The sequence below is a fragment of the Diceros bicornis genome, chromosome 10 (genome assembly GCF_020826845.1).
Source record: "Diceros bicornis minor isolate mBicDic1 chromosome 10, mDicBic1.mat.cur, whole genome shotgun sequence".
NCBI classification, from domain to species: domain Eukaryota; kingdom Metazoa; phylum Chordata; class Mammalia; order Perissodactyla; family Rhinocerotidae; genus Diceros; species Diceros bicornis.
In genome coordinates this window covers 78,046,597-78,072,616 of record NC_080749.1, presented here as the reverse complement: position 1 = coordinate 78,072,616, position 26,020 = coordinate 78,046,597, and the positions used below count along the sequence as shown (strand labels likewise).

The following is a 26,020-nucleotide window of genomic DNA, read 5'->3' as shown; positions in this document are numbered from 1 at the left end:
AAATATTTTCTCTCGTTCTGTGGTCTATCTTTTCAATTTCTTGTAGTGTCTTTTGAGGCACACAAAAAAAGTTTTTAGCTTTGATGAAGTCCAATTTATTTGTTTATTTTTGGTCTCACGGACTCTTTAGATCCAGTGCCAGGATCCATTCTGACAAGAAAAGGAGGGTGATGGCAGATGGGGACAAATGAGAAAATGACAAGTTTACAGTTCATACTACTAATACAAGTATTGAGAAAAAAAAATTGCCTTTCAGCAGACAGTATAATTTCTGTTGGTGGATACAAGCCAAGTATACATCACACAAGCCATTCTCTTCTATTCCATTCAGCTGGATGGATTTAAGGCACAGAGTAATGGAGAATATCATTCCAGAGGAAACTAGTTAGTATTTATGCCATTTAAAATATGATTTATAAATTGCTTAAGCATATATATCAAAATCTAAATGAAACATTTTAAATCAGCGTCATATAAAAACAATATTCTGTGAAATGATTTTTAACTGTGAAATTCGTCTTTTAGATCTAGCATCTTAGAGCGCAGAGACTGGACAGATTGCTTTGTTGGAAAAGTCACCCCTTTTTTCTCAGAAGTTTGTATTTGACTCATATGAGTATATTCCAAGGAACATAGGATCCAGGTTCATCTCTTGGAATCTAGAATAAAAGAACAAATTTGGATGTTTGCAACTTGGAAAATGTTTGTGAGAGGCAAAAAGTAGCAAAATAGAGAATAGGATAAAAAGTTCCCAGAGGGCACCCAGGACAATGGGAGGTCTTGGAAGGACAGCCTGAGAATGTGGAGGGATCCAGGAGAGGACCGGAGGGGGGCAGCTACGAGGGTCATCTCACCCTTGAAGGGGGACAAGTGAAAAGTGGAGTCAGTCTCTGTGTTTCTCCAGAGTGAAGAGGTGACTCATGGGGCCTAGGAAAGGCTAGGGGGCTCCACAAGGAGCCAGCGTAGGATGGGTTGCAGCAGGGGCTCCCCCCCAAGTAGAAGGAACGACTTGTTTATAGTCAGGTCACTATGATCGTCATGACTTCCTCCACAGTTAAAATCTCGTCACTGAAAATGACCAAAGGCAGCTGAGACGTTTCTCGGCAGCGGTGTCACAGGAGAGACTCCTGCTATTGGGGTCAGGCCAGAGAGAGCCCTTCCCACTCTGTGTTCAAACCAGGAACTGCCCACACCTTCCCAGTGGCCGTCTGTGGTGGAGGGAGAGAGACTGGTGGAGCGGCCCATATTCTTGGCCTGGGGGTCTTAGGCTCGGAGCACAGTTCCTGAACTTCTGCTCCTGACCAAGGTGTTCTGGGAAGGGATCAAAACAAGGGAGGAACACACAACTGATGAATGAAGAATAACTTTCTTTCTCCAAATGCTGTAGACCTGAGCCTGACTGCGGGCCAGGCAGGGACGGGCTGATGACAAATGCAATCCAAGGGCCACTCTGCTCTTCTCCTGCTCAAATGCCCTTTTCTTCTATGGAAAGCCACCACGGTGGGTTAATGACACTGAGCACAAGGACAGAGGACAAAAATCTAGAATTTCATGAGCAGAACGTACCATTTCTGTGAACTTATCTTCACAGGCCATTCTAATCTTCTCCGGGGTCAGTGGACTGTTGAGCTTCAAGGGTCCGCACAGGCCTCTCTCCTGTCGCGCTGCGTTCACCGCATCATGGATGGCAAAAAACACCGAACACCCCAGGAACAGCCCAGGCTCTCCCAGACCCTGGGAGGGAACAAGTCAACTAAACTGTGACTCTCCTTCTCTGTATATGCATGTATATATACGGAGATGGGAATCTGTAGGTACACGTGTGTATACGCATACACAAAACATTCAGTATTATATAACTGTTTCCTTTAACAAAGTAATTTAACATTTTAACCCAGTATTCTCATTCTCAGGATTCCAGCCTAAGGAAATGATTCAAATGGAGAAGGCAAATATAGGTGTGAAGATGATCACTGCAAAACGAAAAATCAGATAAAATCTGATGGTGATAGTAGTTTGTATTAGGCTGCAAGATTTGGAGTAATTTTTTAAAATTTATAATGTTGTTAAATAATTTTATAATTAAAATGTTTAATAGGGCTTTTTCTTCAATAATCCTGGTAAAAACCCCAAACAACCAAGAGCTGAATGAAGCCCACCGCCCCCCCGACACAGATGTCACACAAACGTGCATTTACTCCTAGAGCACGGCTTACCTTAGACGAATACAGGGTATTGGCATTTTCAGACGGAGGCAAAAAAGAAATGTGCAGCTCTGTGGGGACGTCACAGATGGCCGGGATTTTATATTGGTTTGGACCACGGGTGTACAGGACACCCTGAGGAGAATACTTCAGTTCCTCTATTGTATAGAGTCCCATGCCTTGAATAAACGCGCCTTCAACCTGAGGGAAGAAAAAAAACACAAGAATTTCCACAGATGAGAAAATACAGCAACAGTAGCATTTCACTTCATGCTGTTTGTTTGAATTTTTAAAATACCAGTTAAGAGGGTTTTCAGCGTGTCTTGAAGCATGTCTCCAAAATTTAGTTAAAAGTTTACTGAAAAGCATTTCTAAACATCTTATTCAGCACTAAGTTCAAAGTCAGAAGACTTGAGTTTGAATCTCAGTTTTGCACTAAAATTATAGCCTGGAGCCCAAACGCCCTCATTTTTCCTACCTGGGGACAGGCGACACCCTCTCTGCAGATCTGCCCACAGCCCCGAGCACAGAGGCTCCCAGGGCTGAGAATCCGGTCCTGTCATCCACCATCCTTGCTCCCGAGCTGGCGGGCCTCACGTCTCTGGACGCAGTTTCTTTGCTTGTAACAGGAAGGGTTTGAACCGTGTGCTCTCTAAGCTTCCACTACAGCTTTAAAATGTTCCGGTTCTCAGAGGTTTGCACGCGGCCAAAATTACCTCTCCACTCGTTTTTCTGACTTCTGGGTCTCTTCTTCCTTTACTTCCTTCCCGGGGCCATAGTGCCCCCCAACCCCCACTCTCCATCCTCACTTCTGTCTACTGGCAGGATGTCCTTCTCTACCACGAGGTTAGAGGAATCTTCCTAAAAGTCCAGACCACGCCCCGGGCCAGTCACCTCCACCTACTTAGGTGCCTGTGTTCGCAGAGCCTCCACCAGCCCGCTCTCTCTCATTCTCCCCCTCAGCCTCACGGCCACGCCGCTGACACAGGCGCTCACCACTGCCATCAGCCCTCTCCTCAGCCGTGAACACACAGGTGCTGCACTTCACCTCTTCCTCGTTTGGTGCCTCCACTCCCCTCCCACCCAGAAAGCCTTTCCCTGTTCATTCCTTGACTCCCTTGTCCACGCCCACCTCCTCCCTGAAGCATGCTTGACTTCTCCAACCCACACCTTCTCCCCATCCTCCAGCGACACAGGCGAGATCAGAGGGAGACTGCCCCACATTATGTTCTCAATGGAGGTAGTGAGCGGAATGGCCCACAGGTGCGGGCAGGAAAAGACAGTGAGTGAGGCTTCCAGCTGGGTCCTGCGTCCCAGAAGGAGCGCATGACTCTCTAAAGAGGCAGCCAGTTGACTTGTCCTCGTGGAAATGGAGCTCCAGTGAACTTGCTGTGTCCCAAGAGATGCTGGACATTTGAATATGTATGTAAAACAGCCTGTGATTTCTCAATCTTGCCAATTATTTCAAATTTAAACAAAAAATGTCTGCGGACAAAACAGACTACCTACCAATAGCTACTGCTGTAATTGTGTGATGTTGTTATCCCAGCCCAACTGTACCCTCCTCGAAGCTCGAGTCAGTCACACGCCCAAGGCTTGGCCCTCAGCACGACATTCTGCTTCTACCCCAAGGTGTGGGCTCGTTTTGTCACCACCAGGATCAGTCCTGCCTCGTTCAAGCTCCCCAATCACAGACTGTATGTTTCTTCAAAAACTACCTAAAACACCCTAGTTTCCTTCCCAATTATAACAATAAGAGGTGTGAGTTCTGTGGCTGGCCTGAATAGAAAGATTCTGATGACAGGGTAGAAAGATACGATGATGACCAAGCCGGATGGAAGGTTTTCCCTGCAGATCCCACAGCAGCTCTGGCTTTACAGAGAGGAAGGAGGCAGATCAGTGTACATACCTGGCCTCTGTCAAGGGCTGGATTTATACTGTAGCCAATATCCATGACAATGTCTGTTCTGATGTTCTAGTAATAAAAAAAATTAAAATGTTTATTTTAATGAATACAACTTATGGAGAAAAAGCTGAGAAACAGTTCCTGCCAGGATGACATTGGTATAGAACCTTTCTTTGGGCCACATTATATTGCTGAAGAAAGAAGCAACAAAGATTTTATTGCCTTACAAAGTTTATTATGTAGAACTGTCAAAGTTACATAAATACTCAACTGGCTTAAGCACTGATTTTTTTTTCTCTTGGAAACAATGGAAGAGAAAAATATTTACTTGACTTTGAGTCCAGCTGAGTGTTGCAACATATTGAGTTTAATCCACAGCAACAGACATAACATGATACAGAAAACATCGATGGCCCTCAGGACCCTGGTTGAGAAACACTGTGGCTCCCACCCAACCCAACAGCCAGAGTCCAGGCGCTGGGTGATGTTTACTGAACCACAGAACTCGGTGCATCAGCAAAAACGTCTTTCAACTGCTAACTGCTGTTCTAGATTTTTCATTTTTAAAGCAGAAGATAAAATAAATCTGACAGTACAACTTGGTGACCAAAAGTTTCCTGATAACCTACAAGTGAGGAGGAATACAGCAGGCCCCGCCAGGCTGCTGGTAACACCTTTGCTCTCCAGCAAGTCTGTCCCTTCTTTTATGTGACATAGTGGCTTCTGCCATGGCAAACAGATTCTACTTATGATCGTTAATGGAACAAAGGAAACCCAAGAGTTTCCTTATTTGATCTGGGACTTTCATCAAACAGTTTTCTCAAGAAAATTGGATAGTGATCCAGAACGTTTTACTAAAATAAAAAATCAGGCACTCCCCTCTCTTATTTAAAGACACAGTGAAAACGGTCAAGTTCTCTTTGACACCATTTAGCAAGGCTGGCTTTCCAGGAGACCAGTGGCCTCAGCTGGAGGTGAGGGCAGGTGCTCTCAAGGCTGCAGTGTTAGTGAATGTTTTGTGTCAAAGCTGTGGACTTACTACCGTTTGTCATTGTCTTTTGATAGGGCTGGAGAGAGATGTTCCAGGTTGTGGTAGCCAGCCTCCAAGATGGCCTTCAAGGATCCCCACCTCCTGGTATTCACACCCTTATGTGGCCCTCTCCCACACTCTACCAGGGTGGTTTGTGTGACCAGCAGGATATGGCAGAAGTGACAGTGCGTCACCCCAATACTAGGCTATAAAAGACTGTGGCTTCTGTGGCTTCTGTCATGGGTGCTCTCTCACTTGCTCATACTCTCTCTATTTTTCTTTGGACCAGTTTCCACGGTGGGCGGACAGCTTTCATGTTCTGAGGACACTGCAGCATCCTACAGAGAGGTCTACATGGTAAACAGTGGAGACCTCCAGCCAACAGCCGTGTGATGGAGCTTGGAATTGGGTTCTCCAGCCACCTGGAGATGGTTGCTTGACGGCAACCTCATGAGAAATCCTGCGCCAGAATCACCCAGACAAGCCACTCGAGATTCCTAACCCTCAGGAATGGTGTCAGGTAACACACATTTGCTATTTTCAGCTGCCAAGTTTGGGGATAATTTTTTACACAGCAATAGATAACTAATATATAGCTGCCAGTTCACAGCGAGGGAAATTTTGCAGGAATGAGAGCAATTCTGCCAACATGAGGAGAATGACTGAGAAACAGCTTCCAGAGAGGGCCCCCTTTTGCCTAGGGGTGATGCCCAATCCAAGCTACAGACCTAGCTTTTATGAAGGCATCTGGGAAGACTATTTAGCACATCTCTTAAGACTGTTCAATTAAGTTATAGGAACACACCTTAAAATTTCACAGCAAGGCTAATTACTACCTCGTTCTTAGAATTTAACAAGGCCAAAGCATATATAAGACATCAGAAAACCCAAATGAGTAAGTTGACACCAGCTTTTTCATTGAAGGAGAAGAAATGCAGGCATCAGCATGAGAGAACCTTCTAGCAAACTCTCTAACATCTAACTCCCGAACACCCAACACAGGACACCTACTTTGGCGTGAAAACCATGCTTAGAGCAATCACTGTTTTGCCCTCATCCTAAAGCTGATCCATTCTGAGTTAGAACCCGGACAAGCCAGACTTGAATGAGCAGGTTCAATAAAGGTGTAGATAATTTCAAAGATTAGGCTGATTATAGTTTAAAAAACACACATGTTGGACACACATTAAATGAAAACTTATATCTGAGCACAGTTCAAGATGTAGTCACAAAGGATGTTTGGAAATACCAAGAACTAGAGCTTCCTTCTGGGTAGGTTTTTGGACAGATAATCAGATGACAGCTGTGAGGGCATCACAGTCACATTTAATGTATTGATGATCATTTATTATTATTGACAGTGGCCAGTAAGTGGCTTTGTTTACCCTCAAAGGCCCAGCTACAAGAGGAGAAGCTGCATGAGTCCATGAAGCAGGAATGTGTGTGTCTGAGTGTGTGTGTGCGTCTCCTCCTAGCATCCTTTAAAAGCATAAAGATGCTCTAAAAACAAAAAGAGCAGGACCTAGCTTGATAAAAGATATCGAAAGCTGGCCACTAACTTCCCCAGGCTGGCCCATGGTCCTTGTTAGCAGATATGCTCATGAACTCCTCTAAGAAGGTCATATGATGGCAGCTCACAGAAGAGGTCAGGATTTCTGGTTGTCCCAGCAGTCTACAAGAAGCTCCCTTTAGGCTGTGCTTCTTCCTTTAAGCGGTTTCTTTCCTGATTCCATGTAAAAGCACCAGGGAAATAAAGAAGAAAGGCCACTGGTATTTTCCATGGAAGTAACCCTGGCATCAAGGCAACAGCTGAGCTTCTAGTCCTTCTGCGGACACAGAGAAATTACCCCTAGGCCAAAGACATGGCGTTTATATGATGCACAGATTGATGGCAAATGCGGAATTGAGGTGTATCTAGGGCACAACTCAAAGACCCTCCCCGTTGGTACTGACCTTATGAGCACCTGTCAGGCAGTCTATTTCCACCTCGGAACAGGCAGCTCCAAAAACAAAGTACTCGAAAGGATGGCCTTCGCCTGTCTCCCAGTTCATGTTTGCCTCATAACCCCTGGAGGAAACAGAATTCTTGAGGAGTGTTGTTAAGTGATCAAGTCCCCTAATTGCAGACCATGATGATTAAACAGACCCCTTAGGGGCTGTGCTCAATTTCTATGCACAGCAAACCAGAGGAGGACACTTGCGCAATGATGGGCCAGCACATAATGCACGGAGTCAACCTATGAATAAATACATATTGACTTCTTTCTTATTAAACTTGCTTTGTCTGATAAAAGTATCCGATCGCTCCCTACCAATGACTCCTTACGCCTGGAAGTTAGCTGCTGACTGTATGATTATCTGTCCTATTGCTTTCAGCTAATTGGATCATGTAATCCTGTTGTCATCAGATTTGGGGAATTCAACCTGCATCTTACACCAAACACCACTTCAATGGTGCGCACTTGCCCGTTCCTCTGTCTTTCCGGCTCCAGCAGTCAGCCTCTAAGTAAAGGATCAGGCCCTTGCCTCTCATTCTTTGCCACTGCTCTGGTCTCCCTGGCCTGCTCTGCTCCCAGCTCTCCTCTAAGGACACCAAGTGAACGAGCTGGTAAAAGAGGAGCACAGGCCAGCAGCTCGCAAGCCCTTTCCACCCTGCTCTCCTCTGCTCCCCCCAGCCTGTAGGGAGCCATGAACAACGCTTCCCGGTGCTTACTCCTGAGAGCCAGCCAGGCCCTGGGACTCCCAGGACAACTGGCAAAGTGACAAAATCAGGTAAGACTCTCCGTATCACCCTGCTCGCTGATGGCCTTCACTCTCCATTAAAATAATTTGATAAATTATTTCCCAAAGCATCTGAGTTCCAGTTGTTCCACACCTTGACAACACACAGTTATTGTCAAATTTGCTATTCTTTGCCAATCTAGACGGCGTGAAATGGTATCTATCTTATTATGGGTTTCATTTGCATTTCCTCACCTTTGTTTCTTAACTTAAGGGATACACCGAGTTTCCAACAAAAGGTCAACCACTCTGTGGGTTCCAAGCACCAACCCCCAGAGAACCCTCCAGAACTGCCCACTACAACTTGAATCATCAATTCAGCTGCATTTTATTTGCACGCCTATTTTTCCCAACAAAAACCCTTCTGGATATTTGGATTAAGTAGCAGCCAAATGTTCTTTCTAACAGTGGGTTAACTGAAGGTAAAAATCAGTTTTTGCCAAAACTGCAAACGGAAGTGAAACTCTTCCTCCAGAGCCCACCGCTGGTTTCCACAGGATGTTGTGAAGGGTCTCTGTACCTGAAGTATCCAGTTGCCGAGAGACTAATGCTTTCGTCAAAAGCGGCCTGCGCCTGTGAAAGAAGAGTGAACGTGACGCAGTGAGCGTGTTCAGAGTAAGAACCACCCGAGACCTCAATTGTACTGTTACTATCTGTTCAAGAAAGCCATCAGTAGTCATAACTAGGAAGGACCAGGAGCAATTTACTCCTCCCAGCATTCTCCACCTCCACAGGCCTGGTGGTTCACTGCTTGCAGTGACAGTGTCGCTCAATGCATCTGATCATAATAAATGACTCTTGCTGTGTTACACTATAGACTGGACTGCAGTGGGCAATGCGGGTTCTGCTTATGAAGAATTTCACTCAGTTATCTGGAAAGACTTAGCCCGTTACCATGGAACATGTCAGGAAACAACGCATGGTTGGATGTTTAATTTTAATATCACATATCCATAACAGTCTTAGGAGAGGGGTATAATTTTGCTAAATTATACCAGTTACATCAAAGGTTCTCCTGACTCTGCAGTGCACACAGTTCACTAATATACAGAAAAATGGAGTTTAGGTCCATGTCCCCAAGTCTGAGAATGGAAAACGTGAGAAGTGCAACCATTACAGGAGAAAGTAGGCTGAAGGGTAACATTTCACGACGGGGGAGGACTGACTCTCTTGCACTGCATCTCTCTCCAGCTTTCTCCAACCAGACTCTCTCAGCCCTCCTGGGCCCAGGCAGCCCAGGCAGAGGGCAAAAATAAAGACGCCCAGAAAGGACTGAGAGCTCCCACAATATGAGTTATCAAATGAGTCCTAACTCTGTGGAATAGCAGGAGCCATTTCTAAGTAAGACTCCTCAAATGTTATTTCCTCCAGACCAATGCTACTAATGTGACATTCTAGAACAGTCAGCGTGACACATACTCCCAGCCTTTATTGATACTCATTCCATACCATCTAGTACTTTAGAACTTATTACTCTGAAAAGTTTGCCAGCTGACTTTAGAATGTGGGTCTTCTCTTCCAACTAGATTGCAAGTAGATCCAAGGAAGCAGTGGAGTGTTTCCATTCCATTCAGTGCCCACTGCTGGTGGAATGTACGCCCAATGGCTCGGTCTCCTATTTCTAAATGAGCACTTACATGATTTCTACTTTTATAGAAGGATTCTGGTGTTGTCTTCCCATTTTAGAAACAGTGGAACCCAACAAAGGAGAACAGATTTACAGCTATCATCTAGAAAATATCTAGGTTCCATAGGAAGAAACATTAATTAATCCTTGCTTAAAACAGGACAGAAGAACCATCTTTTTCTCTAATAGAGAATTTTCCTAGATGTAAGAGTTCCTCCACCATCATGATAAGATTTCCACATGCCAAGAGCCAAAGGGCCCCTATGTATCACTATGTAACTGTAGTGCCTTTCAAAGCCCTTTCTACCAGTATTTAATTCTCACATCTCTCTCTCACTCTCCCCCCTCCTTTTTTTTTTTTTCTGACATGAAACACAGAACAACAGTGATTCTCACCCAATCCTTCCACGTGCCACGAGGATTCTTGCTGATGATGGGTTCAAGGCGTTTTAGAAGAGTTTGACAAGCATCCTAGGGATTATTTTTTAGTTAAAATTATGATCATAATTTCATGCAAACACCAATTTCAAAACCACATGATATATGCCATTACATCAGCTTATTTGAAAACCTGTGGGAATACGGAGAAGGAGGAGACCAGCCCTGGAGAAGGTGATGTGAAGGTTGCACGGGGTGGGGGGAAGGGTGAGCTGGTCTTAAAGACGGGCCCCTAGGAGAGGGGCCTTGTAGCCACGCTGAGAGGTCAGGAACTAACAGAAAAACTGTTGGCAAACCACCGGCCACTGTTTTAAACTCAGCACAGATTTACTTTGTGGGAAAGCCTGCCTTGGCAGTGTGCAGCCAGGGGAAAGGCGATGGAACCAGGGCGCAGGGAAGAGCCTTGCGATGGCGCTGGCAGGAGGTGCGCATCTGGGTCACAGCTGCCAAGTAACCGCCACGGGGAAGTGGAAAGACACAGAGACATTTCTGAGTAGAACTGAACCGACCTGCTGACCAGTGAGATGTCAGGAGGGAGGGAGAAAAGAGGGGGCAATTCCAGCTCAGGGGAGCCGCTGTGGGCTGCAGCACCAACAGGCCCGAGACGGGGCTGGGTCCAGGCTGGCGGGGGTGGCGTCACCGAGACGAGTGGGAGGGAGATAAGAGCCAGATTCATTCTCAGCATCTTCTGAGCTCCACCCAAGTACTTGGCCCTGATGGGTTAACGATTTGGAGGCCACTGCCATGATTTTTACCTTCACTGCCAACCCATTGAGATCCGCCACCAAGGATGCTCCAGAGGGATTTGTATTAGGGACGGTTTCCGTGCTGGTTCCACGCAGGTGGACACTAGACATCGGCATCCTTAATTCACGACTGGCCACCTGGATTTCAGAAGACAGTTTCTTTTCAAGCACTTTGCCTAGTCATAGACCCGAGCACGTGCCCAGGCGGTAGCAGGTGTGTGAAGCCCTCATGCATGAAGGGGACAAGAGGACAGAACCATGAATTCCTCCAGCCACGAAAGCTCCTCTTTCTAAACACCCTGTCGCTAGTCTGGACCCCAAGCCCTGAGCACACATCTTTTTCTCTGACATTCTTATGTGTGATAACTCAGGAAGAGGAGGCGAGGCCACAAGCCAAGGCAGGAGGAAATGCCGCACGTCTTCATCATCATGAAATCAGCCCCTTGGAGGCCTCTCCTACGCCACGCTCTGCAAATTCTAGCAAAGCCCACCTTATCAGACAGGACATGCCTTATCCACATTTCTGGAGATGCTCCAGGAAAAGAGTGCCTCTTGTGACAAAGGACAATGGCCTTGGAAAAGCAGCAGCACCACGCGTGATCACAGAAGGAAATGGTGCTGGCGCCACTCGCTAACACAATGACTTAGCTGGCTCTTTGTTCTTTCTTTGTTTTAGTGCTGGGAACAAAATCACATTGCTAACTTCACCTCATCCAAAATTCTCCTCTTTCCCGCAATCAATATAGCTCAATAGAGTTTGCCCACAATGCGACAAGGACACAGGCATACAGAGCCCTTCCACATCATTGGCTTTCAGAAGACTGTCTACACAGAGTGCAGGGACTTAGAACAAAGGTCTCTGGTGGCCCCATATGGAAAACACTGAAGTCTCACTCCTAAAATGGGGAACATACGACCAGATAACTCTGAAGTGGCTGATAACACGCAAGAAAATATATATTCAACATCTCTATAATCAGAAGAATGCAAATCAAGGCAATAATGAGATACTATCATTCACCTATCAAATTTTCTAAGATTTTTTAACAATCTGTAACATACAGTACTGGTTAGTGGTGTAATGAGACAGATACCTTCTGGAAAACAATTTGGTAATATGTGTCAAATGATTTAAGACACACTCTGTGACCCAGTAATTCCATTTCTGAGAATCTATTTTAAGAAAATAATCATTGATCCGCTCACAGGTTTACGTACAAAAATATTCATTGAAGTGTTCAACAACCGGGAATCGTTAAGTAAATTATACGAACATCCACGTGCAGCCATTAACCATAATGATTGCAAAGAATTCTTAATGACAGGAGGAAGCGCTCACTCTGTGTAAGGACCAGGGGAAAAACCAGGATACAAAATTATATAAACAGCATGGTAGTGATTTTAGGGAAAAAAAAACAATACGGAAAGACCCCGTAACAGTGATTATCGAGAAGTCTTGGAACGGTGCAGGGTAATTTAAAAAATTTTTTTGCCTCTTCTAAATGATTATAATCTGTAACATTACTATTATGATTAGGAAAATAGAAACAGTAGCTAATTATCTAAAGTGAATGAGCCAAAAGAAAACTGGTAAAGTTTGGTTAGAAACATCAAATGTGATTTACATTATCAACTGTTCAGAGTCCTTACTATAAAAAGGGCAAGAAATAAGCAACACAACAGAATTTACATATCTTTTTATTACCCAGCAAAGGTTCAAAAAAGACAACACTCTTGTTGCTATATCCAAAGGAAAGCAGCAAACAGCCACCCAACCTGCTTTAGCGATAAGACAACCTGAGACTCTTCTGCTGAATTTTTAGAAGGGTCAGTTACAAAACTGGCTTGTTTACCAGTTTCTGCTAATAGTGTAACAGCCTAAGCTGTCAAGGCGAGAGTCTCCTACCCTTTTTAGTTTGGAACAGAAAGTGTACATCCACAGTTTCTCTCTCACACACACGTCTACAAGCACACACCCAATTTAACCCAATTATTTGCATTCTTACCTGGATCATCTTAGTGTGGACGCCCTGCCCCATCTCGATTCCACCGTGAGTCACCAGTGCAGACCCATCGAGATAAATGTGAACCAGGGCAGCAGCCTAAGCAAAAAAAGATGACAACGGTTTCATGATCTTTCTGACGGATATTATCATATGCTTGTCAATTACACTTTCCCTGGAAACGATCCCTTTTTTTCCACTCCCTGCCCACATATACACAGATGCTTCTCCCATCGCCCTGAGAGGGCTGAGCAGATCAGGGCAGGGGCTGCCTCGTGATCCCCCCACAAGAGGCCAGGTTGTCGCTGGACAGCTTTGAGTCTGGGGCAGGACGATGCTCCTTAAGCTACTATTTCCTCAGGAGGCATTTGAGCCCACTGGCGCCTTCAAGGATCCCTCTGACTAGGGTGGACAACAATTCAGGTGTGGGGTTTTGGGCAGGGAGGGTGAGTGTTAGTTTAAAAATGCAAAGGTAAGTGAAGATAGGCTGGTGAGAGGGAGAATTGTTTATGTGAACACATATTCCCCTAGCTGTAGGGATCTGTCCAAATAAGGTGGGACAGATAGACATTAACGTTTTGCTACAAAATAAGCTAAGCCCCCCTAAATCATCTTGGCCAAGAACGACAGGGCTTTAGAGTTGGAGGGGAACTTGGAAGTAATCTTATCTAACTGTAGAGCTCCCCACGGGGATCTAGAAGGAACGAAACTAACAGAATTAAAGGCTGCTGTAATCAGAAACAGCCACACTCCGGGCTAAACGTGCTTTACAATCAATAAGAACGTGCCTCCTGTCAAGTCTGCCCCTGCTAAGCTGGGGGGATGTGGAGACGTCCCAGGAGGCTGCGGAAAACAAGGACGCTGCTTCACTGTGAGTCTCCAGGGCAAGAGCAACGTGAACAGCATCCGGTCACAGAGAAGATGCTTCTGACGGCGCCACTGGGTTCAGCAGGGCCTGCAAGGCACACCCTTGCAGCTGCTCAGCTGGGAAGTGGCCACCTCACAGATGCGGTCTGGGGCAGCCAGGGGTCACTGAGAGCTCTGCCAGCGAGGCTTTTCAACATCTACACTTCTATGCAGAGTGGTACAATCATCGAGGATTTGTAAAGGCAGTCTCTTCAGAAAATTCTGGTAACGCTAATTCCCATTTAACAAGGCTAAAATTTTAGTAAGCCTTAATTACTCCCTTAGATTCCTTGTAAACTCTGGTCATAAGTAAAGTCAATGGACTTGCATGTCAATCACCAAATACGCCCCAGGAAAGGAAGGACGCCTTCCTAGATCCATTCTCTGTCCCCCAGATGGACCTCACAGCCACCTGTGGGCCGTGGGCCACATTTGGAGGATCGCCTCCTTATCAGTATCCAAAGATTCACATTACTCCAGTGAATGACAAGCAGAAGCCTCTGCCATTCCAAATAAGACACCTCTGATGGTGAAAATGGGCATTACTTATCTGGTTGGCAGGTGTGAACCAGGGGTGTATTGGGACAATGGGGACAAAGGGAACCCTTTCTCTGAAGACAAAGGGACATTCACAGCCCAAGGGAGAATCTTAGACCCTCGAGGAGGACATCACAGCCGTGATAATCACACCCAAGAGCCTGGGAAGATGAGGCAGAGCGTGTTTTACTCTCTGAGGACACGTCACTCCTGGGAAGGCCTTCTGTGCTCCTGGCCATTTATCCTCAACACAGTAGAGTCAAGAAGCGGCATCCTCCACGGAGAGCCCAGAGTCAGCGGCCCTGGGGCTGCCATCAGATGCCAGGTGATGCCAGCTGCGACGGCTGCTCCTGGGCCCCACTGTATGGCACTTCATTGTACTCTGCTAGAATGGGAGCCCTGACAGGAAGGACTGTGTCCCAAGGCCTCCGCTGGAACACAACGTAGTAGCTCACACATAGTAAGTGCTCAATAAAAGGTTGATAAATGAATTTGCAATGGCGTAGCCATTCCATCTGTTTCTTAAACTCAAAAACTCTGCATTTGGCTTCCTTGGCTCTGCAAACAATTCAGAAGTTGCTTGAGGGTGAAACTCTTGGTGACTGAGCTACAATTACAGTGGACTGTGCATTTCCTACACTCTGTGACCCTGCTGGCAACAGCGCTCTGCCTGAGTGTCCAGGGCAGCATTTCTAACGGAGACTGCGGAGTAATTTGTTCCATGAGCTGCTGCAATCTCCTGGGGCCATTCAAAATGTCAAATTTGGTTCAGTTAAGTGGCAGCACTGGATGGTTGTTAGCGCCACAAAAGATAATTCCACAAAGCTTCGTCTACGGAACTGGCACAACTAGAGCGTGGGAACAGATGCTTCTCCAATACAAACCGGGGACTTTGTGCGTGAAATTTAAATCCTCAAGCAGTGACTGCCGGTATTGGAGAGAAGGTTGCTTTGGTCCCACAGATCCCCAAAATGCCTTAGCCATTCAAACACGGGAGTGCCTGCTCTGTCCCAGTGCGGCACAAGGCAGTGGGAGGACAGGGCCAATCAGACACCGTGTGTCCTTCAGGGCTCACGGTCTAGAAGGACACATGGCACAGGTGAGGGATGTCTGACCCCTCAGCTGTGGAGCACAGTCCTGAAGTCGAATCCTTGTGCCGTCACTCACTAGCTGCATGTCCTCGGGCAAGAGAACAAACCTCAAGGGGCCTCCGTTTCCCCTCCTATGACATAGAATCACACCTGCCCAACAGAGATGAGACGGAGGCTACACGAACTGGGAGATGACAAACCACCCAGGCCACGGCCTCACACACAGAAGGTGCTCCAGGATCGTTTCTAGTCCCTGCTCTACTCGGTTTGGTTCAGAATAGAGTCTTTCAGCACATGGCTTCCAGGAAGCAGCTTGACTGATCCCAAACTCCTGGATTGGGCCCTAAGCACATGTTGTAGGCGAGGAAGCTGGTTTCTGGGGAAGGATGGGAGGGGCGGTGGGGTGTCGGGGGAGCTCCTCTGCACCTCTGAGAATGAATTTGTACTGCCGGCTACTGTCTAGTTTCCTCCCAGCTGAGCGGAATCCACCTCCGTTCCCACCTACAAGCGCCGTGGGGAGGCAGCTCCACGTAGCTGAGGAAGAACCGCTGCTGGAGCCTCTCAGACCCGAGTTCTAGCCCCGGCCCCGTCACCCACCAGACGTGGGACTTTGGGCAAGTTATCTAAGCTCCGAGCCTCAGTGTTCTCACCTCTACACTAAGGATCCAAATCTTACAGGCTGCCCTGAGGGTCGATGAGATAAAATCTAAAAGCACTTAAAACATAGTAGGGGCACAGTAATTACTGTTATTTTTTATCTACTTTTGAGAAATTTCTGATGAGGGAAATGGGACAGACTCGGTCTACTGTAGAGGCCAGACAGCAAGTGATGGCAGCCGTTAAACAGAGACGGCCTGCCGTGTCTACCGCAGTCTAAGGCCCAGGATTGCCAGGAGACCCATAATCAGAGGGGAGTGTTTCCCCGAAGATCCCGGCCAGTGTGCTCAAGGACAGATGGCCCAGCCCGACCCCTCTGCTAGCTGCCAGCTCATCAGTTTACCCAAATTGCGTACCAAGAGTCACTGCTCAGAAACCCTTTTCCGGTGGAAGCTTCCCCCTTTCCTTTCCCGTTTAATAACCTGTTTTCGCTTTTATTCCTCAACCACAGCCTCTTGACGGCCGCCCTCGTCTGGGGAAACTGCAGGTGACGACATGGCTCTGCGCTGTTTTACCATCGTCACCAGGCGAGGAGCGGGGAGGCTGCAGCAGGATCAGCACGTGTGTTGTTACACTGCGCCTCTGAGCCATCACCTGCCTGCAGTCAAGCTGCACGAAGACATTCCAGTGATGCCGCCAACGCTGAACCAGGACGGCTATGGGAGAGGGGAGAGGACCCTCCCGCCCGCCTTTCCTGGCCTCCTCTGCTCCCTCAGCACCCAGCTTGCACCCGAGGGCTCCTTACAGCCCCACCCCATCGGTCCCCATTCTCTCTCTCAGCATACCTTCCTCATGGCTCAGCCAAAGGTGTGAATTCTGCAAAGAGGAGTGACAACAGTTTTGAGGGCTCTGCCATCTTATGGACACAGACATATACACACACATACATATGTGTAAGAACGTAGATACTAAGGGTCCCACGTCACTGCTGCACAAAGAGCAAGAACAGAGCAGAGCACCAGCTGTTTGGGGTACGTTTCATTCAGGAATGAAGAGGTGGTGGGGCCGGCACCGTGGTGTAGTAGTTAAGTCCAGCACATTCCATTTCAGTGGCCCAGGGTTGGCGGGTTTGGATCCCGGGCACAGACCTACACCACTTCTCAGCCACGATCTGGTGGTGACCCAAATATAAAATAGAAGAAGATTGGCACAGATGTTAGCTCAGGGCTAATCTTCCTCAGGAAAAGAAAAAAAGAATGAAGAGGTGGAAACAGCAAAGTGGGATTTAGCAAGCAAGCAGGGAATTTATTTAATCAATTACAGAAATTAAACAAGAACGGATTTCCAGTCTTCCTTTCACACGCTGAACAACTGTCAGATGAACAAACTCCTAAATATCGTGCTTAAAAAAGTATTTAAATGATTTACTTTTCTGGGTTTAGTTCACAACCCACCAAAAAGGGGAGGGGCACCAAATGCCTGGCGGCTTCCTGTTTCTATTTCTGGGTCCAGCGACACAGAATCACAGAGCGGCTGCAGCAAGAGTCTTGGTGGCCATCGCTCCCACCTTCTCACTTCACACTCGAGCACTGTGGGGCCCAGAGCTAGTTGACTCAGCTGCTTAATGCCAGGGCCAGGAGTAGACACCAGGTCTCCCGATTTCCCCCAAGAATGCTTGTCACCAACCCTGGGGACGAAGGCAAAGGAGCTCTCGTCTCCTCTGGAGAAAGGCTAGTTCGATTGAGCACAAATTTGGTGAGGGTGACAATCAGGCATTGCAACCATATGGCTTTTCACAGTAATGGAAAATTCCTCAACGCCTGTTGATGTGTCCATATGGAGAACTGACCTGAGCAAAAGCAACTGCACCAAGACCAATAGGATACTTCAGGGGGATGATGGCCAGCCCTTTCTTCTTCCAGTAATTCTCTGAGTTGAATTTTTCCACGGCCGCTTTCCTCAGGGGGTAGGAAGAATTGGCCATACATTCCTTCCAACACTGGATCAGATTCTTGGCATTAATCTCCTGTTTGTAGGGTGTTTGGTCAATTTCATTGTACATGTTTATTGTTCGGACCTGCAAAAGAAGAGATGGAAAGGTGGGGGGAGCGGGCAGACCTAGTCTCTTCCATCCACGTCCTCCTAGTCAAATTCTGCTCACCCTATTAGGCCCAGACTGAGTGCTATTACTCCTTGTTGAAGCCTTGCCCATGCATAATGGTCTCATCTCCCCCTGCTCGGAGCCTCTATCAAATATGTTAGCACTTACATGCTTTCTGTGCTGCTCTTGTGTAAGTTCAAAGGAAGGAATCCTTTCCATATATGTCTTATGTAACTCAACCCAGTGCGGCACACTGTACTCTTAATTCTAGTTGAATTTGTGAATGTCTGTTGGAAGGTCATCCTGAATTTAATCTCCAGGCCACATGAGCTACGGGATTTGGATCATTCAGATGCTGGGGCAAGATAAGACCACTCACTTCCCAAACAGGAAAATAGGAGAGTTTGTTTAAATGTAATCGATAACTAGGATGAAGAACAAATTAAAAGATTCTCTCGCAGACATCTGAAGCCATGAGTAGAATTCTTCCTGAATTCCCAGAATTGGGGACTTATGCCTCCATCTGAGAACTAAAGGCGCCAAGTACCTCACATTCTCCATTGAGAAAACTCTCAGCAGTGTGGCCAGAGACCTCCCAAACTTACAGGGCCATTACAGACATGTATTCTCCCCATCCCCCTAAAAAACATTCCCCAATCATTATAAAAGGAAGATTGGAAATTACTGAGTTGTGGCACTGGGGGAGTAGTGTTTTTAAGGGTGCCTATTGTCTCCTCTAACTTCCCCGGGATGAAGGGAGGTCATTACCTGGCTCTCCTCCTTCGTGCTACCAAAAGTGACACAACGTCAGGGACAGAGGCTGTGATGAGATGGCCAGGAAGGGAGGGGCAAGGACCCCTCACAAGTTCAAGAGACATAAAGAAGATGGCTCCTGCCTATGGCCGCAGAGTCCAATGTTGGAGAGGGTAGAGGAACTGGGGACTGGGGCTTTCCAAGGATTGCTACAGCAGGGGGCAAAGAGGCGTGGCCATCAGGGAACTCTGCCTGAGGTGCCAGCTGAGGGCCACTGGGAGATTAGCCCGCCCTCACAGGGGGGCTGTCAATTGCTGAGAGAGCTAGCAGAGATGGAGCCCCAGACACCTTGCTTGAAAAGCAGCTACAGCGAACCAAGGAGAGGACAGAGAGCTGGCTGGGGAGAGGCCAGCTGGTCCTTCTCTCCCCCAACCCCAGCACCACAGCAGAGGGAGCAGGGGTCAGAGCACACCCGGCGTCTCCCCATCCTAACTCCACTCCAGGATTCCGGGTGGAAGGGAACAGAGCTTGTTAATGAATGAAATTGGGACACAGACTTAAAGAACAGACAGGAGACAATTTCAGTAACTGAAATGACTGAAACCTTGTGACAGCTGCCTGAGATGTTAAGGAAGCAGGGAAAGAGGGTTCGACAGAAGCTGTGGACAGCAGTTATGCCCCCAACCCGTGGAGACTTCTCACTAAACAGGTTAGAATGCAATGCTCACTCCTCGAGATCCTCTGTCTCCAGGATGTTGGGGAAGGAGCCCGAGTAAGACGAGGACCTCTGCACTGTGGAGTCCTGGTTCTGTACTAACTAGTCAGCTGGGTTCCCTCTGGCAAATCATTTCACCCCTCCGGATCTCAAATTTCTCAACCTGCATGACCCCCATGGCCCTCCCACCGCTGTAATTCGAGGCCTTTCCTGTGTGAGACTAATTCAGCATTACCTTCTCAGGGGACAACCCACATCTGGCTGCGACTTCCGTGATGCAGGATTCGGTGATCAGCCCCGCCTGGGGGAAGCCAAACCCGCGCAGAGCCGTGTTGGATGGAAGGTTGGTCCTGCACACCCGGGCCCGGCAGCGCAGGTTGGGAATCTTGTAAGCATTTTCCACTTTCAGAACTCCCGTTTCCATCACCTGAGGAAATCCAGAGTCGATGTGACAAGACCCTCATCCTCCCATACCTGTTTACCATTCTGAGACCTCAGACCAAAACCCAGCCAGAAATGACTGACCGACCCTCTCTACCTATTAAACATGCTGAAATACACCCACGTCCCCAATTAAATTCATTTTTGCTATAAAATAATTCTAAGGGCTTGAATAATTTATCTTTTCAAATCAATATTTTTTATTTTCATATTTTAGGGCTAGTGCATTTTTTCCAGGTTTCAAACATTTCCAAAAGTCTTTGAAGCAGCCATAGGCCCTAAACACTGGGTCTACAGAACATAATGAGTAAAATATCCTGGAAAACAGGAAAAAAAATGTCTTGGCATTCGGTCTAATGCATTGGTTAACCAGGGGCAATTTTGCCCCCTCTCTCCCTGAGAACTTCTGGCAACGTCTGGAGACATTTTTGGTTGTTAAGACTTGTTCACACAAATAATCTATAATCAATCTATAAATCAAAATTTGGAGTGCGTTTATGATGAGCCAGGTCTGAGGACTATGCCCAGGGGGCTTCCTTCTGCAAGGAAGAAGAAGTAGGGTGTACAGAGTGGTTATACACTGCCTTGGAACAAAGAGAATACATCACGTATAACAGGAATATCTCTTTTACTACTGTCATGAGAGGCTTACCTGGCACAGCAAGTCAGTGGTCATAAGGCGAACATAGTAGGTTGGTAATTAACCCTTAGTTTCCAGGAAGAGATGCTTATCCTTAAAGAAATGTCAATATCAGGGGGAAGCTATATCTCTATCCTTAAGGGCATCACTCTTGTCTTTGGGACATTGTAAATGTTTAAAGCAGATGTACAATGCACGCTCAACAGGCCATGTCAGGTCTTTTTGGAAAAATAAGTTCAGCCGAATTAGTTTTAAACCAAATAGCTTCCTCATATATTCCAGTATATCCAATACTTGTCATTCATTCATCAGAGTGGAGGGTAGCTGTGCCACTGACACCTACTGGGTGGAGGTCAGGATGTTGGTAAACATCCTACAATGCACAGGAAAAGCCCCAAAACAAAGAATTATCCAGTCCAGAATGTCAATAGCGCCATGGTTGAGGTCTGATGCTTGCATTTGGGAAAAGAGCTCTAGGTATAGGAAACATGGAGATAACACACAGACACAGACGTCGCCAATATCTCGGGGCTCACTCTGGAGGCACCAGTAAGACATGGCTATCCCTGAAACAAGGGTCTGATGATTTTATAGTTAAATATTATTTAACTATTGAACATGTTATGAAATAAATCATTTTATGTAACACTTTCCAGAATGTAAACTTGTTCCTTAAAACACTTACAAGTAACGACTCATCGAGGGTGGCTCCTCCATTGCCATAATGCTCCACATCCAGGGCCAAGATTCTGCCATCCTTCATGAATCCAGCCTGGGGAAAGAGAACTGACATTAGATACTGGTGCTGGGGACCACGTCTCTCTAACATTTACTTTGTCACTTGTGAACCCTCGTCATATAAGCAAAAAGCTTCATGACATTGGATTTGCCAATAATTTCTTGGACATGACACCAAAAGAACAGGCAATGAAAGAAAAAAATCGATAAATTGGACTACATCAAAATGAAAAACTTCCATGTATCAAAGGACACAATCAACAGAGCAAAAAGGCAACCCAGAGAATGGGAAAAAATATTTGCAAATCATATATTGGAGAGGGGTTAATATCCAGCATGTATAAAGTCCTCCTACAACTCAACAACAAAAAAAACAAACACTCTGATTAAAAAGTGGACAAAGGGGGCCTGCCCGGTGGTGCAAGCGGTTAAGTGCGCGCTCCACCGCCGCGGCCCGGGGTTCGCTGGTTCGGATCCCAGGAGCGCACCGATGCACCGCTTGTGAGGCCATGCTGTGGCGGCATCCCACATGGAGTGGAGGTAGATGGGCATGGATGTTAGCCCAGGGCCAGTCTTCCTCAGCAAAAAGAGGAGGATTGGCAGATGTTAGCTCAGGGCCGATCTTCCTCACAAAAAAAAAAAAAGAAAAAGAAAAGTGGACAAAGGATCTGAATAGAGATTTCTCCACAGAAGATATAAAAATGTCCAACAAGCAGATTAAAAGCTGCTCAACATCACTAATCATTAGGAAAATGCAAACCAAAACCACAAGATACCATCTCACACCCATTAGCACGGTTACTATAAAGACAAACAACCAGTAACAGAAAATAATACATGTTTGTGAGGATGTGGAGAAGTTGGAACACTTGTGCACTGTTGGTGGAAAGGAAAATGGCGCAGCTGCTATAGAAAACAATATGGAAGTTCCTCAAAAAATTAAAAATAGAACTACAATATGATCCAGTAATCCCACTTTTGGGTATGTATCCAAAAGCACTGAAAGCAGGTCTGGAAGAGATGTTTGCACACATATGTTCATAGCAGCCTCATTCACAATAGTCAAGGGGTAGAAGCAACCCAGTGTCCATTGATGGATGAATGGATAAGCAAAATGTGGAATGTACAAACAATGGAATTTCATTCAGTCTTAAAAAGGAAGGAAATTCTGACACATGCTACAACAGGGATGAACTTTCAGGGAGTTATGTTAAGTGAAATAAGCCAGACACAGAAAGACAAATAATGTTTGATTCCATTGATTTGAGGTACTTAAAGTAGTCAAATTCCTAGTGACAGAAAGTAGAACGGTGGTCCCCAGGGGCCGTGGGGAGGAAGGAATGGGGAGTTATTGCTGAATGGGTGCAGAGTTTCAGCTTTACAAGAAGAAAAGAATTCCAGAGATGGAGGGTGGTGACGGCTGCACAACAATGTAAATGTACTAACGCCACCAAACTGTATACTTAGAAATGGTTAAGATAGAAATTTTATGTGTGTGCATTTTGCCACAACTAAAAATAATAATAAAAAAGGAAGGGTCGAGCAAGCCATAAAACCAAAACAAACAAACAAAAACTCCTCCTGTCCATTCATCACTACTAGTGAATCAATCCTTTTCTCTCCTCCTAACGCAAACCAACTGCCTAGTTCTTGACCTCTCCTTCTCGTCACAGGTCCTGGATTCTGCCTCCCATCCTCACATTTCTACCCAAACTTTCTCCCCCAAAGCCACCTAACCTCCTAATCTCCACATCCGGTGGCCTGCACCTAGTGTACAGTTTACTCATAGGGCCCAATCCAACCAAATGCTGCTGGGAGGTCTTTCAAATAAATATCATCCTTGCTTTTAAGGTGTAATCAATACCCCTGTTTCCCGTGTGTACGCTGCTTCACTATCTCTGAACTTATTAAAGTTCCCTTTAATGATTTTTGTTAAACGGAACCAAATTCAAACCAAAGTCGTGGTCAAGGGCACGGCCTCTGAACTCCAGCAGTTTGTGCTGGAGTGCTGGCTCTGCGATCCAGGCAAGCTATACAGCCTCTCTGACTATCTGTGAAGTGGCCATGAATAAGACAATGCATGGAAACTAAGAGATAAGTGACTGAAACACAGCTCGTGTTCTATATATAAATTATTAATATTACTATCATAAATATTATCATCTCCTATCCTCACACTACTCTCCATTAGAAAACAATATTTTCTCATAGTTTTAATCACTGCTATGCTGATGGCTTCTATAACTATAATCCAGTCCTTTCAATAAAGTCCCATATTGGTGAAGGACATTGCTACTTAAATGTCCTGTTGTCACTTCTTTCCCAACATTTACACAAACAAGCTCATCATTGTCCCTCCAGATCGGTTCTTCCTTCCAACTTGGCTCTTTATACTAGAAACTTCCAAATCATGTTAGTGGTTCTAGTCCCCATTGTACTTGGCCAAGTTTGTCACCAACTCCTCTTTTATTTCATACTATCATGGCTCTTGGACCCGTCTCTTCTTCTGCATCTTGCTATCATAGCTCACACCCCAACAGCTTCATGTCTGACTGCATCAGCTGCCTCCTGGTGGTCTGCCTGCCTCCACCTTCTCTCCTCTCCAGCTGGCCTGGTGCCATCATATCACCCTCCCCGATGCACCCATGTTTGGTTACGACACTTGACTGGTCAAGCATCTGCTCAGTCTCACTCTCTCTCGTGAGATCAAGGTTAAACCCCCATCCTGGGACTCCAGGCTCCTCTCAGTCTGCACCACTTAACCTGACCAATCCTCGTTTGCACCCCTCTTCAGTAAGCACTCTGTGCTCTCTTCCGTCTCTCCTACTCCTGCCCTGATCAAACACACATGTGCCTCCCACCTCTGCATGTTCGCTCCCACTCCTTCCACCACCTGGACACCCTCTTTCTGCCATCCATTCCTGAAGGCCATCTATGTGTCACTTTCTCTAAGATGTCTCCTGTACATACTCAAGCTCATATTCGTCTCTCCCCAAAGGTTTACTCTGTGCCCAGATTATTGTTTTCACAATGACATCATGTGTGTAAGTCTTATTTCCCCCTCAACTCCCAAAATGTAATCTCTGTCAGGACAAAGTTCACTCTAATAAATCTTTGTTGAACTAAAGCAAATTCAAAATATAGCTTAGAGTGAATGTGAGTTGAAATAGACACGTTCATTATCTTCTAAAAATATGTATGCAGGTACACCAGCTGTAGAAGAGACAATGCTGTGTTCAACAAATCCTGGGCACACAGGAGACTACATTTCCCAGCCTCCCTTGCAGTGAAGTGGCAAAGTCCTGGCCAATAACATACGGATAGAGGCAAGGTCCACACCTACAGGCCTGGTGCCTGAAATACCTCTCATATAACACTCCTGCTCGCTCTCTCCCCTTGTCTTCTGCCCTCTGCAAGAGGTCCAGTAGAGGATTTGGAGTTCCTAGGACAGTGCTAGCCAGCAGAACTTTCTGTGATGATGGCAATGTCCTACACCTGCATGTCCAATAGGGCAGCCACTAGCCACATGTAGTTACTGAGCACTTGAAATACAGCTAATGCAACTGTGGAACAGATTTTTAATTTTCTTTAATGTAGTTAAATGTAGTTAATGTAGAGTCCTCTCCTCTCCCCCCTCTTAACCCCCACTGATTATACTGAGCTGTTACTTGAGCAAGAAATAACACAATAAAGGTTTAAGTCTCTTCTGAGAGTTTTTAGTTGTTTGTTACAGCAGATAGTCCATTCTGACAACTACTTATTTCTTATGAAGGAAAAAATAATTATTTTCTCCTATGGAAATTTTTCTAAGAACTTCTGGAACAGAGTTTTACAAAAATACTCTCGATATATTGAAAAATGAGGAACCTGTTGGCAAATAAATGCAATCTCACATAACATTATTCTTACCGGAATTATTCTGTTTTTAAATTACGTGGAAACAGTACGGTTATGAGATCTACTTTCACAGATGCATATCCTCGTGTGTTTTCCGGTTATTTGCTCTGCACCAGCCAATACCAGCTAGTACTCTTCATAAACTGACATCTTTGAGCAAAGCAGAAAAGCTTCACTGAACAATCAGCACAAGGAATGGAAAGTTCCATGGAAGCACAATTGGTTGATGTGCTCATTGTTAGTCCCCATTGGAGAGTAGCCAAATGCTGCGCCCTGCACTTACGGAATGTCCTACTTACAGCACAAATCCTTTCCGCTCCCCCTTCTTCCTCTACTCACTTTGTACTTTCCAAGGTAAGGGTGGCGGCCCGCAGTTATTAACATGTCTTCTCCTCGTTCCAGAATGCAGCGGACTGCACGACCGTGTCTAAAACAGAAAAGAAAGCAAGAGAGGCAAACTCTTCCACCAAGTAGGTATTACCGGGGGTTCATATAACACCTGGTGAGAGCCTGAGCGGCGTCCACACACCTAACAGAACTACTCCCTGAGCCCAGCTGTGCTGATCTCAGGCCTACACTGTGGTCTCCCTCCTGCTGGGTTAAGGCACAACGCCTGGCATTCACTACTTATGGGAGGAGAGCTCTTGGGTGCCAGAGGCTCCAGGGAATGCTTGGGGGTTATTTCCCACTGTGGGAACAGCCTCTGCCATAGGCAAACAGTCCGAAGGCCACAGTATAGACTGGTTACAAACGGAGGAACTCAAGCGGTCTCTGCCTGTCAAGTGCTCCCTGAGAGGACAGGTCTAGAATCGGGGTCTTTTGTGTCATGGACACAGGAACTGACCTACATTACTCAGCAGAGAAATTAA

The 26,020-nt window shown here is 46.2% G+C and overlaps 1 protein-coding gene across 3 annotated transcripts in view; it reads right to left on the bottom strand.

The window, feature by feature from the left end:
• LOC131410962 (aldehyde oxidase-like) overlaps window positions 1-26,020 on the bottom strand; it is a 71,668-nt gene continuing 45,648 nt past the window's right edge. The window contains exons 23-35 of one of the 3 annotated variants that reach the window (XM_058549543.1): window positions 25,491-25,578; window positions 21,202-21,288; window positions 19,671-19,862; window positions 17,716-17,943; window positions 12,739-12,834; window positions 10,742-10,870; window positions 9,945-10,019; window positions 8,442-8,494; window positions 7,094-7,208; window positions 4,114-4,179; window positions 2,217-2,405; window positions 1,567-1,734; window positions 1-659 (exon numbers count right to left, since the gene is read on the bottom strand). In XM_058549543.1, coding sequence (XP_058405526.1) covers window positions 609-659; window positions 1,567-1,734; window positions 2,217-2,405; window positions 4,114-4,179; window positions 7,094-7,208; window positions 8,442-8,494; window positions 9,945-10,019; window positions 10,742-10,870; window positions 12,739-12,834; window positions 17,716-17,943; window positions 19,671-19,862; window positions 21,202-21,288; window positions 25,491-25,578 — 1,537 coding nt within the window. In that variant the 3' untranslated portion in view covers window positions 1-608. Of the gene's footprint in view, window positions 660-1,566; window positions 1,735-2,216; window positions 2,406-4,113; window positions 4,180-7,093; window positions 7,209-8,441; window positions 8,495-9,944; window positions 10,020-10,741; window positions 10,871-12,006; window positions 12,073-12,738; window positions 12,835-17,715; window positions 17,944-19,670; window positions 19,863-21,201; window positions 21,289-25,490; window positions 25,579-26,020 lie in introns of those variants that run through there. The other 2 variants (XM_058549544.1, XM_058549545.1) reach the window with 2 other exon arrangements.